General features: G+C 41.7%; 1 protein-coding gene across 1 annotated transcript in view; it reads right to left on the reverse strand.

Moving 5' to 3' along the window:
• nav2a (neuron navigator 2a) overlaps positions 1-6,176 on the reverse strand; it is a 572,427-nt gene extending 566,251 nt beyond the window's left edge. Inside the window, 1 exon segment of the mRNA XM_055649181.1 lies at positions 5,063-6,176. Coding sequence (XP_055505156.1) covers positions 5,063-5,134 — 72 coding nt within the window. The 5' untranslated portion in view covers positions 5,135-6,176.
• Positions 6,177-18,988: the final 12,812 nt, after the last annotated feature.

Below are 18,988 nucleotides of genomic sequence, written 5' to 3' on the forward strand. Positions count from 1 at the left end.
GAATACAAATACGCATCCTTGTATTATCCCTGACGTCAGCAAATCTTCCCCAGCCAACAATGGACCTTTATGGACTCCACCCTTCCTCTGCTCAGTTCACATTAACCTACATGATCTCCTGGTGGTTCAGCACTTCAACCCCCCCCCCACCCATTCTGAATCCGACCTTTCTATCCTGGGCCTCCTCCATGGCCAGAGCGAGTCCCACTGCAAATTGGAGGAGCAGCACCTCATATTTCGCTTGGGTAGTTTACACCCCAGCGATATAACCATTGACTTCTCCAATTTCAGGAAGTCCCTGCTTTCTCCCTCCTTCCCCTCCCCTTCTCAGCTCTCCCGCAGCCTACTGTTTCCGCTTCTTCCTTTCTTCTTCCCGCTCCTCCCCCCCCCCCCCACCACATTAGTCAGAAGAAGGGTCTCAACCTGAAACGTCACCTATTCCTTTGCTCCATAGATGCAGCCTCACCCGCTGAGTTTCTCCAGCATTTTTTGTCTACCACCCTTCTTAAGGTCATCTGTCGCCAGTCATGTTTTGTTCTGGCCTTCTCTATCTTTCAGTCTGAAAGTAGGTTTCCATCCCAAAACATCACCTACCTATCCATGTTTTTTTTCCAGAAATGCCACCTCACCTGCTGAGTTACTCCAGCATTGTATCTATCTTTGGTATAAACCAGCATCTGCAATTCCTTATTAGCACGAGGGTTTGGTGGTAATGGATTTTGTAGTGTGCTTAATCTTTAGATGTTGACAAAACATTTCTTCATCACTGTTCCTCCCATTCAATAGAAAAAAGCTTTCAATCTAATTGTCAATACTGTCCAGTCAATTAAGTTAATAAAAGGTTATTGGTCACACCAGATGCCACTTTGAAAAACACAATATTAGACCTGTCACGTAACACTCTATCCAGCAGGGCAGGTTATTAGAATAGGGATTTAAATTCACAGCCTTTGCTCAAGAAGGTATATCTGTCCATTATTCCAGCAGTCCTTTCACATTTGGCGCCAAAACGAAAAAAAATATTTTCTTTAATGGATTTTCACAGATTAACAAGGATGATTCCAGAACTCGAGGGCCTGAGTTATAGGGAGAGGTTGAGCAGGCCAAGACTCTATTCCTTGGAGTGCAGGAGGATGAGGGGTGATCCTATAGAGGTGTACAAAATCATGAGAGGAATAGATCGGGTAGATACACAGATTATTTTGCCCAGAGTAGGGGAATCGAGAACCAGAGGACATAGGTTTGAGGCAAGGGGGGAAAGTGAGGGGTAACTTTTTCACGCAAAGGGTGGTGGGTGTATGGAACGAGCTGCTGGTAGTTGTGGCTAGTATAATCGCAGCATTTAAGAATCATTTAGACGGGTACATGGATTGGACAGGTTTGGAGGGATACGAGACAAACGCAAGCAGGTGGGACTAGTGTAGATGGGACATGTTGGCCAGTGTGGGCAAGTTAGGTCAAAGGGCTTGTTTCCACGCTGAATCACTGAGACCCAAAGCACAATCCAAGGTTTGATGGTTTTCTCAGCTTTACACATTATCTGTTATTTGTTTCCAACTCTACCATTCTTAAGCAATTAGTGGGAATCAATAACCGTCCCTGAATTTATTATCCATCTTCTCAAGGGATACATGGTCACCATTACAAGCCACGCAGGTAACAAATACCTTAGAACCAACCCGAGATCTGCCACAGTGCCACAATGCCGTTCTCAAGTGTTGTATGAAGCAGGCCACCAATCTAACAGAGTAATAGGGTGATACAGCATGGATACAAGACCTTTGGCCCAACTCAGCCATGCCGACCAAGTTGCCTAATCTAAGCTGGTCCCATTTGCCCACGTTTAGCTCACATCCCTCTGAATTTCCTATCCAAGTACCCAGGTGTGTATCCATCCGATCATTCAATATCAAAGTTACTTTTAAACACTGTTATTATACCTGCCTCCACACCACTACTCCTTTTCTCCAGAGATGCTGACTGACCCGCTGTGTTACTCCAGCAGTTTGTGTCTATCTACGGTGTAAACCGAATCTGCAGTTCCTCCCTACACATTTTGTCTGCTCCACTGCGAAATCTCTGCAAGGTATGCCTGCCCTGAAGTTCTCCTCCTCCTTCAGACAGGAGGTCTGCAACACCCTCTCTCTCCCCCCCCCCCCCCCCCCCCCCCCCCCCCCCCCCCCCCCCCCCCCCCCCCCCCCCCCCCCCCCCCCCCCCCCCCCATTCCATGTTTTAACCCAGTCTCACTACCACAACCAGAGTATGAAGAAGAGCCCCAATCCAAAACATCACCTATTCCTGCCTGACTCTGAGTTACTCCAGCTTTCTGTGTCTACCCCCTCTGGCAGTTTGTTCCATATACCCACCACCCTCTGAGTGAAAGGGTTGCCCCTGGGGTTCCCATTAAATCTCACCCCTCTCTCCTTAAACCTATATTCTCAATCTCATGTTTGAGATTAATCAGATTAACCAGGTCATGGTGGCGCAGCGGTAGAGTTGCTGCCTTACAGCGAATGCAGCACCGGAGACCCGGGTTCGATCCCAACTATGGGCGCTGTCTGTACAGAGTTTGTACGTTCTCCCCATGACTGCAGTTTTCGCCGAGATCTTCGTTTTCTTCCCACATTCCAAAGACGTACAGGTTTATAGGTTAATTGGCTTGGGTATAAATGTAAAAATTGTCCCTAGTGGGTGTAGGATGGTGTTGATGTGCGGGGATCTCTAGTCCGAGCGGACCCGGTGGGCCGAAGGGCCTGTTTCCGTGCTGTGACTCTAAACTAAACTAAAGTATATACGTCTGAAGAAGGGTTTTGGCCCGAAACGTTGCCTATTTCCTTCACTCCATAGATGCTGCTGCACCCACTGAGTTTCTCCAGCTTTTTTGTGTACCTAAAGTATATACTCGATAGACACAAAATGCTGGAGTAACTCAGCGGGACGGGCAGCATCTCTGGAGAGAAGGAATGGGTGACATTTTGGGTCGCGACCCTTCTTCAGAGTGAGAGTCAGGGGAGAGGGAGTCTGGAGATATGGAAGGACAAAGTGTGAAAAGGACAGATCAAAGCAGATAAGGAAATGTAGAATGGTTCATTGTTAGCCAAGGGGAAGGTGAAAACGTGGCATACAACCAGTAATATTACATCAGGAGAACAATGCTTGATTTGTGCTCTCAATAACTTTATTTGATTATCTCACCAAGCATATACTTTACAATTCCCCAGGTCACTCTCACAATCCACCTTCACAACACTGAATATCAGAAATGTCAGTATTAAACTGCCTGCACCACAATCATTCAGTTGAGAGAAGAATTGAAGCTGCTTATGTAATCCTACTGCCTAGGGCACCCATCCTGTTACTTCCATTCAAATCAGTGGTACAGCCCTGCACATTTTGCCCTGTTTCAACCAGAGCCTGGGTGTTCACTCTTCTTTAGCCAGAGCTGCCGGAGGCAAGTACAATCGCAACGTTTAAGAAACAGTTAAACAGGTAGATGGATAGGACAGGTTTAGAGGGATACGGGCCAAAAGCAGGCAGGTGGGACTAGTGTGGATGGGGCATGTTGGTCGGCCTGGGCACACTGGGTATAGGGACCCGTTTCCACGCTGTATCACTCTATGACTCATCGTAGAAGGATGATAATAAACATTTAATGAAGTCTGACTTTAAAAACAAGCATCTGTATTATATTAAAAAATGACAGAAAGTGTTGGAGTAACTCAGCGGATCAGAGAACATGGATAGGTGATGTTTCAGACCGGGACATTTCTTCAGACTGACCTGATCCATAACATCACCAATCCATGTTCTCCAAAGATGCTGCCCAAATAAGGGTCCCAACCCAAAACATCATATTTTTTCTCCAGAGATGCTGCCTGACCCGCTGAGTTACTCCAACACTTTGTCTATCTTCAGTATAAACCAGTATCTGCAGTTCCTCCCTATTACATTAAGTTGTCTGACCCACTGTTACTCCAGCACTTTGTGCCTTTCTTTTGTAAACCAGAATTTGCAGTTCCTCGTTTCCACATCTTTATTATAACCTCATGTGTAATCTTTCCAATCTGGATTGAGCTAGGGTGTATCTATTTGCATTAAAACAAAAACCTAAGTGCCAGTTTGGGTAAGGGGTACATCGGTATGATGTCATTTGAACAACAATCTGCCCAGATTAAATTTGTGGTTTAAAAATGTACAATCTAATATATTATATAACATGACATTTACTCAAGACATAGGCATAAGGCACTGCCAGCAAATTACATGAGAACAGCGTCCACAAGATATTTAGCTTTTGCACAACATAACACTCGTAAAAAGTACAAGTCCAAAACCATGTAATCACACTGTACACCATTTTTGTTGGAACAGATTTAGAGTGAGTGAGAAGGAAAAAGCACACTGGCGACTCTCCATGAATAAGAGGAAAGAATAAACCCCGACTCCAAGCAGCCATCGAGTGTAATGCTCCATATAACATTATGAAATTAAATAATCGCCGTGACGATTGGGGTAAAGTTAAAATGAACATCGCTAAGCCGTGACCAATTGATGTTATCACAGCTGCCACTTCAGCCTGACTTGGGTTATATTACACGGAGTCACAGAATCCAAATGCACTGTGCGGTCAGTGCCAATAGCAGATGGCCAATGTACAACCCCATCAACACAGCACTGCGGCCCCTAATTACACATTAATTTTATGACCAATATGACATTTAATGGCTCCCAGAATCGCTAAATTGCGTTTAATCCGCTGGCCAATATGCACAGCCTTTGCACAAGCGCCTTAAAATTAAAACAAACGAGACTTCATTGCCACGAAGCTGGCAACACAATGTTGTCAACGTGCATAAGATACACAATAACATTCCACGACACGGAACGCGAGGCAATGATGTTTGTTTCCAAGTGATATTGATACACAATACTAGTTTGTTTCGCTTAACAGCAACAATGTATGCAACTTTCACTGTGAACCGCATTTGAAACATTGCACTGTAAATGCTACATTGTTTCGTAAATGCTACATTGTTTCGTAAATCTCCATCTGATCACTTACCCTTTTCTGGTCTTCAAGTCCGTGCGTTACAAGCTTTCTCTGGTGTCGGGCCGACTCTGAACCAGTTTCCATTTCCAATATCAGAACTCCCCGCTAATCAGCTCCGAGTCGACAGCTCGTACACCTCTCGAGAGAAACCAAAAACCCACCCAAAATAAGCCCCGGTGGGGCGAAATATATATAAATCCTCTCAATTCGGCAAAGCACCCTTGTATCTTGATCTGGTACCATCCATCACAGGCGACGTTGGACAAAAACTTTCCCCAGGCTTAAAGTCATTTTCTCCCTCCTCACCCCCCCACCCAATGTCCTGCACTCCTTACAAAAGAACTATTTCAGTTTCAATCTAGAATGTCTTGTGCATACATTGCCGTCACATTTCCATGTCGAATTCAGCGCGAATGCCCCCCGACACATTACTGCTTCTGCATCCTCTCCGTTTTATCCAGAAACGTGCAAATGTTCTGCCGATTGAAGCTGTAAATGTTGCCCGCCGCGTCGAGGTGCCCGGCATCACTTCCCAGGCCGATTATGATATGCGATGATCAATTCCATCCGTCTCTTCTTCTCCACTTTCCTACAGAATAAAAGCACTTGCAAAGATTTTCTTTATTTTTTTCTCGTTCGCCAGTAAGTGGAGCACTATAAGTTTACCAAGAGCAACAAAAAAAAAACACACAAACAAATCTGCGTTCTCCTTATGCATTTAGAAAGTATCCCAAAAGGAACAGCTGTTTTGGTTTTCAAAAAATAAATAAAAGAATCCCGTATTCCTCTCGGTAAAGAAAACGTCAAACCAGCAGTGGAGGATGAATGATGCCTTTGCAAACCTTGCAGAAATCAAGAGACTCTTTTTTTAAAAAGTCATTCTGTCACCAGGATTTATTGCACCTTCAGCAAACACAAGGCACAATATTTTTGCATCCAAAAAAAAGCCGGGTTTCCCCCCCTCGGCTGGCGATTGCATCTATATTTTAACGTGCATGTTTATTTATCAATGGTGGTTGTTTGTTATTGCTAGTTAATTTCAAAGGCGAGAGCATTCGAGTTACCTACCCCGCAAGAAGAGCGCTGTGCAAAGACATGTTCCTATCTCAGGCGGTGCAAGAGGAGGGGAGGGAGGGGAGGGGAGGGGTAGGCAGCGCGGACTGCTCAGGGCCAACGTGACGCCGCCGCTTCGCGCCTCTTCCTCGCCAGCACAACGTTCCAAAGTGATCCGTTTCCGTGGCAACCGCGGACGGCGTGCACGTGGCCCCTCGTTGCTGCTGCTGCTGCTGCTGCTGCTGTACGCGATCAAAGGGGAGGGGGGGGGGGGGTGTTGATGCACGATGGAAAACGAAAGTGAAGACATTGCAAAGCATTGCAGGTGCAAGGCAAAACACTGAATGAATGTTACTTTATTGTCACATTTTTTTTTTTTAATTTCAAAATATACTTTATTCAATTGATCAATGGCTATATTTAAGAGGGAGTTAGATGTGGCCCTTGTGGCTAAGGGGATCAAGGGGTATGGAGAGAAGGCAGGTACGGGATACTGAGTTGGATGATCAGCCATGATCATATTGAATGGCGGTGCAGGCTCGAAGGGCCGAATGGCCTACTCCTGCACCTAATTTCTATGTTTCTATGTTTCTAAATATATACAATTCCTGAACCATTCAAACAAACAAAATGCATCCGACATTTTCGGAGACTATACAAGTTTTTTCCAGTACAATTTTTTTACATTTGTCAAATTTCACCAAACAGTCCCCCACCCGTGCCACTCTGTGGCCCCTGTCCAAGTAATAAATATATACCATGTTTACACAGTGCGGAAATTCCATCTGACATTTTCATTTCCACAAATGTCCCCCACCCGTGCCAATACCTTCCCTTAATTTAATTGTCCGCATGTGACATGTCACGGCGGTATGCAAAGAGTCGCCCAAAGTTGCATGAGTATTTACTGCAAACCACTGTAAAGTGCCGACAAGGGTGCGAAATTATTTTAAAAGAAGCAACCTGCTCTTCGTTTCAGCACTCCCAAAAGGTTTATCCCGCATTTGCGACATCTGGAATGTGCCACTTGCTGCAATTTTACTTGCCTATTATTAATTGCTCTGAACAAAAAATGCTGGAAGAACTCAGTGGGTCAGGCAGCATCTGTGGAGGAATTTCTTTAGTCAGAGGGTGGCGAATCTGTGGAATTCATTGCCGCAAACAGCTGTGGAGGCCGCCATGGGGTATTTTTAAAGCTGAGATATTTTATCGATATATACCAGCATCTGCAGTTTTTTCCTACACATTGATAGGATTTTGATTAGTAATGCCCCAGTCCCACTTAGGAAACATGAACGGAAACCTCTGCAGACTTTGCGCCCCACCCAAGGTTTCCGTGCGGTTCCCGGAAGGTTGCCGGTGGTTGCCGGAGGTTGCAGGTAGTGGAAGCAGGTAGGGAGACTATCAAATACCTCCCGGAACCGCACGGAAACCTTGGGTGGGGCGCAAAGTCTCCAGAGGTTTCCGTTCAGGTTTCCCAAGTGAGACAGGGGTATAAGAGTGTCATATGTTACGGGGAGAAGGCAGGAGAACGGGGATGAGAGGGGAAAACAGATCAGTCATGATCGAATTACGGAGCAAACTCAACTGGCCAAATTGCCTAATTCTGCCCCTATGCCTTATACATCAATGTATCAATGACATTGCTGGTCGGGACATTTCTTCAAACAGGGCCCTCATTAATTGCCCTCATTTTTACTGCTGAGTTTTAACTTAGTTTAGAGAAACAGCAAGGAAACAGGCCTTTCTACCCATCGTGTCCACGCTGACCACTGATTGGCTGTTCACAATGGTTCTATGCTATCCCACTCTCTCCTCCGCTCCCTACACACTAGGCCTAGGGGCAATTTTACACAGACCAATTAACCTACAAACATGCACATCTTTGGAATGTGGGAGGAAACTGGAGCACCTGGAGAGAGAAGTTACAAACTCTGCACAGTCAGCACCCGAGGTCAGGATCGAACCCGCTGAGGGACAGCAGCTCTACCTGCTGCACCATTGTGCCACCCTCACTGCTCTCATCATCAACATGGAGGAAACTGTTCCTCTTCAACACATCCCGTTTGATCTGCACCACTCTGCAGATGCAAAAATCTTGAAATGCTCCGTGTATTAATTTTGTACATTCAAAGGTTTTAGAGATAAATTTGCATCTGCTTATGGACATAGTGCATTGTCACGAATGGTGATATTGTTAGTGCTGTAGCCATTCCAAATGATGGTTATTTGCTGTGTAGTATTGACAGATGTTAGTTAGCAAACTGTGAAGTTGTACATCAGACACATCAACACAAAAGCACCAATGTGAACGTTGCACAAATGGTTGTGTCTCCTGTCAGATGAGATGTTAAACTGAGGAGCCCAAAATCCTTGCCCTTTCGGTGTAACGGGTATAGCTAGGACCCAATAGCAGCACAGAGTAGTAACACAGGAATGGTTACACCGTACTCACAGAGGCTCAGGATTGAGCAAGGGTTCCGAAGAGGGGCAGGCAGGAGACGTAGTTGGGGTAGCGGAAGGTCCGGTAACCAGGAGATCCAACACACGATGCAAACAAACCAGCGAGGGACAGACGAAAGGAGAGTCAAAACCAGGCAGGAAGTCGAGGAGCCGTTGCAGGGATACACCAAACAGCCCAGGAGAGAGGCAGACAGAAACCAGGAGGTACGGGACGAAGGCCGTGGTCGGGGACAGAAGGCTGAGGTGCTATCCGGGAAGATGACAGGACGGAATGGTCAGGGGCAGGCAGGTTCAAATCCGTGTAGGTAGTCAGGAAATCGCTGGAGAGTCTTGCATGAATGCTGAGAACAATCTGGCACTGTGTGAACGGTGAGGAGAGTCTATATACCGGGTTAATAGGTGATCAGAGGCAACTGAGTGCAACAGGTGAGGAGAGTTGGGCTGATGAGAGGGGAGTGGCAGGCAGGTGAGGAGAAGGAGGGACCGGTGGAAAAGTACAGGGAGGTGAAGTGGATGAGAATGAGGAGAGGGCAGACTGTGACATTCGGGTACATATCCCAAAGTGACATAGTGGTGCAGCAGGTAGAGCTCCTGCCTCATAGCATCTGAGAGCTGGGTTCAATCCTGACCTCGGGTGCTGTCTGTGAGGAGTTTGCACTTTCTTCCTGTGACCACGTGGGTTTCTTCTGGGTGCTCCGGTTTCCTTCCACGTCCCAAGGACGTGCAGGCTTGCAGATTAATAGGTCTCTGTAAATTGCCCCTAGTGTGTAAGGAGTGGATGAGGAAGTGAGATGACATAGACCAAGTGAACGGGTGATCGATGGTCAGCATGGACTCGGTAAGCAGAAGAGTCTGTTTCCATGTTGTATCTTTTAATCAATCAAAAGGTCTTTAGCTCTGGCCGATATTATATCCCTCAATCAGTATCTGTTAGATAATTTAGTCATTGCTAGGTGGTTATTAACAAGGACTTACTGTGCATGAACGGAATGTTTTGCTTCCTACATTACAACAGTGAGTACACTTTAAAATGTATTTAATTGGCTGTAAAGTGCTATGGGACATCCTGAGGTCACGAAAGGTGCAATATAAAGTCTTTATTTTTAATAATTAATGTAAAACTTTATTACTCCAGTGTCAATTGTCAATTAGAACACACTAAAAGCATTCCAGCTAAATTTGCAAATAATGATTAATTGATTAATTAAGTGATAAAATTTTAGAAATGTTCATTTTTTTCAAAAAGGCAATGGGAGAAGATGAGCCAGATGAATCTTAACAAACGTTAGTAGTTCTTATGTTTGTGTGTTTTGCAAGCAAAATAGTTTCCAAAGAGTCAGGAAGTCATGTTGCAGCCTAATGCCCCTGTCCCACTTAGGAAACCTGAACCGAAACCTCAGGAGACTTTGCGCCCCACCCAAGGTTCCCGTGCGGTTCCCGGAGGTTGCAGGTGGTTGCCGGAGGTTGCAGGTAGTGGAAGCAGGTTGGGAGACTGACAAAAACCTCCGGGAACCGCACGGAAACCTTGGGTGGGGCGCAAAGTCTCCAGAGGTTTCCGTTCTGGTTTCCTAAGTGGGACAGGGGTATTGTAAGACTTTGGTTAGACCACATTTGGAGTATTGCGTGCAGTTCTGGTCATCCCATTATAGGAAGGGTCTGGAGACTGTGGAGAGGGTGCAGTTGAAGTTTACCAGAATTAGAGGGCATTAGTGATAAGGAGAGGATGAATAAACTTGTATTATTTTCGCTGCAGCATCAGAGGCTGAAGGGAGACTTGATAGAATCATATAATATGATGAGAGGCAAAACTAAGGAAGATAGTGAGAACCTTTTTCCCCATCGTTGAAATGTCATAAACGGGAGGGCATAGCTTTAAGAGATGAGAGGGGCAAAGTTTAAAGGAGATATGCATATACTGTAGGTTATACAGCGATGAAAATGGACCTTCGACCCAACCTATCCATGCAAGGCATGTTTTTCTACTCCAAAAGTTGTGGGTGTCTAGAATGCACTGCCAGGAGTGGTGGTCCAGGCATACACGATAGTGGGATTTAAGAGGCTTTTGGAAAGGCATGTGGATATGCAGGGAATGGTGGGATAACAATCTCATGCAGGAGGAGGAGATTACTTTATCTTGGCATCCTGTTTGGCCTGGACATTGTGGCCTGAAGGGCCTGTTCCTGTTCTGTACCAGTCTCTGTTCTGTGTTAAATAGTGACAATCACAATACTTGTCATCATTTTTATAGGGTTGAGACAAAATAAAATGTACGCAACTTCTGAAGATTCTGTCACCGCGTTACATCAATGCTCGTACTCTCCCAGAACTTCAATTTGTGTAACGACTTCCATGATCTAGTGGCAATGAAAATCAGTGAAGTATATTTCCATGTATTGGAATAATTTCCAATCAGCCAGCTCGCATGAACTGCAAGGAGTAAGTGATGACAAAATCCGTTCTGAAGAGAGTCGTTGAGGATGGAATAAAAACAGAGATATTGAAGGGCATTTATTTTCCATTTCCCTTTCAAGCATAGATTAAATTGGATCTTCTAAATTCACCTGGGAGTAATACCATACTCCATTTAATGGCAATGCAGCGCTCTCAGTTCCAAAGCGTCAATCAAGATGTGGAACTACGATTCCCTGACTGAAATGAGAGTGTTACCATTGTGATAAAGGCTAATTAGACCATGCAATCATACAGCCACATCACTCATGAAAGCAAATAATGACTCTTGAAATCCTTTGGTTTTTTTTATCAATGAAATCTGTTCAATTTTCAGTTGTCACACCACACAATGCTGCTCCAGCCAATTGGTTTGAAGTTCTTGTGCTAAAAGCAGCAGCATGGTTTTATTCTCGGGCCAATTTCCTTAGAAATCAAGAAGCAGCAAGCCAGATTCCACTATAGATAGACACAAAAGGTTGGAGTAATGCAACGGGACAGGCAGCATTTTTGGAGAAAATTAATAGTTGATTCCACCATGTTTCCCCCATAGCAGCTGAAACATTTAGAACCATTAATTAAGTAAATATGAAATAATAATCTAAAAAGAAGTGATTATAAAATTGCTGGATTGTTGTAAATATCCATCTGGTACATTAATATAATTTGAGCAAAGAAACTTGTCATTCTTACTTAACCCCAGACCCACATTCGTAATGATGATTCTTAAATTCTCTGCCTCAGAGGGCGGTGGAGGCCGGTTCACTGGATACTTACAAGAGAGAGCTAGATAGGGCTCTTAAAGATAGTGGAGACAGGGGATATGGGGAGAAGGCAGGAACGGGGTACTGATTGGGGATGATCAGCCATGATCACATTGAATGGCAGTGCTGGCTCGAAGGGCCGAATGACCTACTCCTACACCTATTGTCTATTGTTTATTTACTTCCCTCTGTGATGGTGGAGTAACCCACTGTTTAGTTTAGTCGTAGTTTAGTTTAGTTTCGTTTAGCTTAGTTTATTGTCACGTGCACCGAGGTACATTATAAATCTTTGTGTCGCACGCTATCCAAACAAATAAGATAACATCATACATAAATACTATCAAGTCAAACTCAAGTCCAATAGATAGAGCAATGGGGAGTTACAGAATGCAGAATATAGTTCTCAGCATTGCAGCATAAGTTCCAGAGACAAAGTCCAATGTCCACAATGGGGTAAAGATACATCAGACAGTATCCTAGATTATAGGGAGAAAATGGATAAAACATGGCTAAAGCGATCATTTTTTTCATTTGGTTTGAGGTGCAAGAACAGAAAATAATATATTTTGGGATTTTTATTTTGCAATTTAACCTGAAATCTTGCAGTATGAAACATAATTTATATCATGTGGGGGACTTTCAACTGTAAATCTGATTTGTTCTTAACAGTAAGCACAGTTCTGCAGCATAAAGAATAAATGCAAGGTAGACACAAAGTGCTGGAGTAACTCAGAGGGACAGGCAGCATCTTTGGAGAGAAGGAATGGGTGACGTTTTTGGTGGAGACCCTTCTTCAGACTAAATTCTAAAGAATAAATGCAAATAGTTTAACTAACGTATTTGGTTGAATATTATAACCAAATATATTTTTTTAATATATATTTTTTAAATCTGCAGCCTTTCAAGTCAAGTCAAGTCAAGTTTATTTGTCACATACACATACGAGATATGCAGTGAAATGAAAGTGTCAATGCTCGCGGACTTTTGTGCAAAAAGACAAACAACCAAACAACCAAACAAACTATAAACACAATCATAACACACATATACCTTTACATAATAAATAATGGAAGGAAAAACATTCAATAGAGTTAGTCCCTGGTTAGTCATGGCTTGTTCTTCCCATGAAATATGTGTTACTTCTAATTCAGTCAAGGTAACAAACGGATGTTGGAAAGCATGCCATTATTTCCCTAATGCTGAGTGATGTGAAACAGCTCATGGTAAAGGATTTCTTCTAAATACTGAAACCCCTCATTCGATTTAGACAGTATAAATGGGATATAAATGTATTCAATCTCCTTGCAATGTAAAAAAAAATATTTTGTGTGCTTTTTAAAGCTAAATAAAACCATGACACAATGTACTCTTGCAAAAAATATTACAAGTAATCCTTGATGTGTGACCTTTCACTAATTTTCACCATATCACAGCTGATTCTTCAGTGTATATGCCCACAATTTATTAAGCTTTTCCACCCCATAATAAACAATCTTTAACAACGAGGAGCAGGGAGAGATTATATAATAGTTGTTGGCTACAGTTAATAGGAACATTAATAATGATAAACAAGTACCAGCCAAAACCTATAAATATTCTTTCTTCATAGTCATAGAGTAATACAGCCTGGAAACGGGCCCTTGTGCCCCATTTGCCCAGACCCATCCACATGCCCCCATCGACACTAGTCCTACCTGCTTATGTTTGACCTATATCCCTCCACACCTATCCTATCCATGTACCTGTCTAAATGTTTCTAAAAAATCATGATAGTACCAGCCTCGACTGCCTCCTCCAGCAACTCGTTCCATACACCTACCGCCCTTTATGTAAAAAGAAGGAGCCCCTCAGGATCCTATTAAATCTTCCCCTCCATCTCACCTTAAGCATTGGTTCTCAATTCCCCTACCCTGGGTAAAATACTTTATCTATTTCTCTCATGAGGAATTCTTATATTGACATTGTAAGGGATTTCAGCCCACCTCCAGTAATATTATGTCATAAGCTGCAGATGAAATCAGAGGTGCATTTAGGTCAATTGCACTACTTACTTAAGATAAGAATGAGGAGTAAGAGTTGACCACACAGCCTCTTCAACCTATTTAAATATTCAACAAAATCAGGCCTGATCTTATTGCAAGCTCAGTTGTGCATTCTTACCAGCTTGCAGAGACCTTTCACCTCCTTGTTTATAGAGAAGCAACCTCAACAAAGATGTTGAGCTAGCAGTCTTTCAGGAAGAGAGATCCAAGGACCAATGATCCTCTGAGATAAAACACAGCATTTCCTCTCTACATTGAAGAGCTGAGCTCTTGACAGTGATCCCGACATACCTATTCCAACAAGAAGATGTGTCCACCTGTCAAGATCACCAGAATCCTCTATATTTCACTTAATCAGAACGCTGGAAAAAATTGTATTATTTAGTTTTAGTGTGGAAACAGGCCCTTCGGCCCACCGAGTCCTGACCAACCAGCGATCCCCACACATGAACATTACCCTACACACACTAGTTACAAATTGTAATTATGTCTGCTCTTATTATTCTAATGCAAGACACAATTGATAAAAAAAAAAAAAAATTCATTATTTCAGATACTCTTTCTGTTGGGCCATTCTTTGGACAGTGAACCAAAATGTCACATACGTTACCAAATTACATCACATAAAGTAATACATAAAAAAATTATTGAAAGAGATTAATCTTATTCATTGCTATTTTCCTACTTTAATGCATGCCTGCTGAAGATATGAACATTCTAGCTTTTTAAAAAATTACAAGTGTTTTTAAGATAAAATTGAGATGAAAAAAAAATTCTGTGTGAGGCCACACACGTGACAAGACATATTTGACCTCTGACCTTAAACAAACATTGTCAGCATAACATAAATATTTCACTTGATGAACTTCAAAAAAAAACCAATCATATAGACAGTACAAAACATTATACCTGTAATGCTTTCAGAATTAGAAGAGATGCATTCCACAAGTTTTCATACTTTTGGTCACACACGCAACTAATAATGGGACAATAGGTTCAGGAGTCGGCCATTTGGCCCTTCAAGCCAGCACCGCCATTCAATGTGATCATGGCTGATCATCCCCAATCAGTACCCCATTCCTGCCTTCTCCCCATATCCCCTGACTCCGCTATCTTTAAGAGCCCTATCTAGCTCTCTCTTGAAAGTATCCAGAGAACCGGCCTCCACCGCCCTCTGAGGCACAGAATTCCACAGACTCACCACTCGCTGTGTGAAAAAGTGTTTCCTCGTCTCCGTTCTAAATGGCTTACCCCTTATTCTTAAACTGTGGCCCCTGGTTCAGGACTCCCCCAACATCGGGCCTGATGTGTTTTAAATGCTTAGGATTTTTGACTGAGGTTCATGACCTCAAGAATGCAACCAGAAACTGCTGGGAAATATTTATCCATTTTTGCTGAATGCAATGTTTTTTTTCCAGAATATGACCCCTTCATAAAACAAGGAATACTTATAAATTAATGTTAGGTAGATTTAAGTAGACTTTTACAGTAAAATTATCCAAATCAGTTGATAATCTTAATCAAAAAGTAAAAATAAAACCCATGCTGAAAAACAGCTGCTGGAAATTTAAGAAAAGAACCAAAAAACACTGGGAATAACTAGCAGGACAAGCGGTACCAATGGAGGGGAAACAATTAGGCTGAAGGGCCTGTCCCACTTTCACGACCTAATTCACAACCTTTTTTACTTGTGGACATTTTTCATCAGGCTAGAAAAACGGCCCGACCTACTTGATGCCAGGAGTACCTACGACTAGTATCACGACCTACCTACGACCTCCTACGACCTCGTGACGACCATGCTGCGAGTATGAGTCAAGGGCAAACTCGGCAGAGGTCGTGAATTAGGTCGTGAAAGTGGGACAGGCCCTTAACATTGCGAGTCCATAATCTTTCATCAGGTGTACAGTAAAGAGCACACAGCCTGGTTTGGCAACTCAAAACCCCAGGAACATAGGAGGTGACAGAGACTGGTGGACACTGACCTTCCCACCATCAAATAGAAGGCTCTGCCTCAAAAAGGCAACCAATATCTTCAAAGACCCACATCAACCTAGCCACTCTCCCAGTTGTGCATTCCTACTTGCTGCACCATTTTGTCTCTTTGTTGGTCACAAATAGAGGTCCAGGAACTAACAAAAGGGAGGTACTTGAAAACCATTCGGGTCGAGAAGGACGTTTCAGTCCGGAGAAGGGTCTCGACCCAAAACGTCGCCTTTTTCCTTCGCTCCATAGATGCTGCCTCACCCGCTGAGTTTCTCCAGCATTTTTGTTCACCAAGTTCAATAATAGCTTCTTCCCAAAAACCATCAGGTACTTGAACACTAAGCTCCACAAATATGAACTTCTAGGGGCTGTCTTTGCTTGCACTAAGGACTTTGGGTTTGCAATAGTATCACAATTTAATTTACTGAATTAAAAAATTAAGCATTATATATGTGCATTCTATTTTTAAATATTCCTCTCTCCCTCTAGTTTTACCTAAGGCAAAAGACTGACTGTTCACTTTATCTGTTTATTTATTTCCCCTCATCATTTTACATATCTCCATAAGGTCATCTCCAATTATCCAGGGTAAAAAGATCCAGCCAACCCAGCCTCTCCTTATAACGTAGACTTTCCAGACTCAATAACAACCTCTTTGACACCCTTTCTAGTTTAATTCCATCCTTCCTTTGCAGGATGGCCAGAAGTGTACAGGACTCCAAATGTGGCTTTACCAATGTCTAATGCATTTCGTTGTCTCTGTACTGTACACTGACAATGACAATTAAAATAATCTGAATCTGCAAATGACATCCCAACTCCTGCATTCTATAACCTGACTGAAGGCAAGCATGTTAAATGCCTTCTTCATCACCTTGTTCACCTGTCTTTATACTTACTATGTACCTAAATCCTGAGATCTCTCCATTAGTCATGTAGTCATACAGCGTGGAAAAATGCCCCGAGGCCCAACATGTCCATACCGGACAAGATTCTTGGACTTGCACCTCTCAGTCTGTCTGTTCTGCACCTGCATCCCAAGTTTCTCTGTTTTTGAATTAGGAATAGGGATAGGAATACTTTATTGTCACATGTGACTAGGCACAGTGACATTCTTTGCTTGCATACACAATGTATACAAATAACAGCCACCTACGGCGCTGATTAGGATGTATAAAGGTGACAACAGAATATACTGTTACTGTACTGTTCGGGGTTTTAAAATATTTTATTTTATTAGAAGTAAGCACAGTCATATGGCACCAAAGTGCCTAATATATATTTTCATAATACATTTTATGTACAACTTCTTTTTTTTTTGTTACATTGAAAAAAGATGAGAATAAGAAAAAGAGGTTAGATAGTAAAGGATAGAAAAATGTGAAATATATAGTGTGTGAAGAAAGAAAACGAGTAAATGAAGAAAGTTGAGAGAGAAAATAGTGAAAAGAAAAGGAGATCATTATTTATAGTCTTGACCAACCCTCGTCCAGTCCTGAAACAGTTATTTTTTACAATTGTGTTGCACCATATGATTCCAAACAAACGACGAATGGAGACCAACTCGTTATGAATTGGTCTGATTTATCCATTAGGAGGAATCGCATTTCCTCAAGATGAGCGGTGTCCAACATACTTGCAATCCACATTTTAAGCGTTGGTATTGATGTACCCTTCCAAAATTTAAATATTAATTTTTTTGCTATTATTAAACCATAATTAAGGAATAGATTTTGAGATGTGTTCAATTTATTCCCATCTTCCATTACACCAAATATAATCATTTCAGTATTAGGTTCCATTCTGTCTTGAATAATTTTGTAAGTATTTCAAAAATATCATTCCAAAATCTATAAAGTTTTTATGCAGGAAACTAAGGAGTGTGTTTATAGTTGCCTTTTGGGCTAGACATTTATCACAAGTGGCGGATATATTTGGATAAAATTTGTTCAATCTTGTTTTTGAATAATATAATCTATGTACAATTTTAAATTGTATTAGATTATGTCTTACATTAATTGAACATTTGTGAATATATATCAGGTATTTTTCCCATTTAACCTTCGTAATTTTTATCATTAATTCCCATTCCCACTCTTCTCTAAGTACCTCTGTCGATGGTAGGTCTATATTTAGAATACTATTATATAAATAGGATATTAATTTTTGTGAGTCAGCTTCAATATTCATTGCTTCTTCCAATAAGTCAGGAGTTACTTTTTGATATCCTTGTATATATTTTTTCACAAAGTCGCAAATCTGAAGATATTTAAAATATTGGTTGTTTTTCAATTTAAATTTTAATTGTAGTTGTTGGAAAGATAGTAGGTTTCCTGTTTCGTACATATCCCTGATCCTTCTAATTCCGAGACTTTCCCATTGGTTATATGTCTTATCAATAAGAGATGGTTTAAATAAAGGGTTATTTGCAATTGGCATTAACAGTGATAGATTTCTTAATTTTAAAGATAATTTTATTTGTTTCCAAATTCTTATTGTACCATATATAATTGGGTTCTTCTTATATATTGTGTTATTCAGTTTTTTGGGGGAAAAGAGGATCGTTCCTATATTACAAGGATGACAATCCTCCTTCTCCATTTTTATCCATTCTGTCTGTTGTGTAGAACTATCCAACCAATAAATCATATTCTTAATATGCACTGCCCAGTAATAATACATAAAATTCGGAAGTGAAAGTCCCCCGACCTCTTTTGGTTTACATAAGTGTTTTTTTGTGATTCTATGTGATTTATAGTCCCAAATATAATTTGTAATGTTAGAGTCTAATTTTCTTTTTAAATATTTTGGTATATATACTGGTATAGACTGAAATAGGTATAGTAATTGTGGTAGGAAGATCATTTTTATTGCATTTATTCTACCTAATAATGATAAGGGAAGTGTTTTCCAAAATTTAATCCGTGTATTAAGTTTATTTAATAAAGGTATGAAATTAGCATTGAATAATGCTTTATATTTTCTAGTAATCTGAATACCCAAATATTTAAATTTTTCTGTTGCGATTTTAAAGGGGAACTTCAGTAAGTGTGTAGGTTCTTGAGGTTTTTAATGTCATGATTTCGCTTTTGTTCCAGTTTATTCTATATCCAGAAAAAGACCCAAATTCCTCTATTAAGTTTAATAAATTTGGTATGCTCGTTTGTGACTTTGTAATATAT

Source organism: Leucoraja erinacea, chromosome 18 (assembly GCF_028641065.1).
Source record: "Leucoraja erinacea ecotype New England chromosome 18, Leri_hhj_1, whole genome shotgun sequence".
In the NCBI taxonomy this organism is placed as follows: domain Eukaryota; kingdom Metazoa; phylum Chordata; class Chondrichthyes; order Rajiformes; family Rajidae; genus Leucoraja; species Leucoraja erinaceus.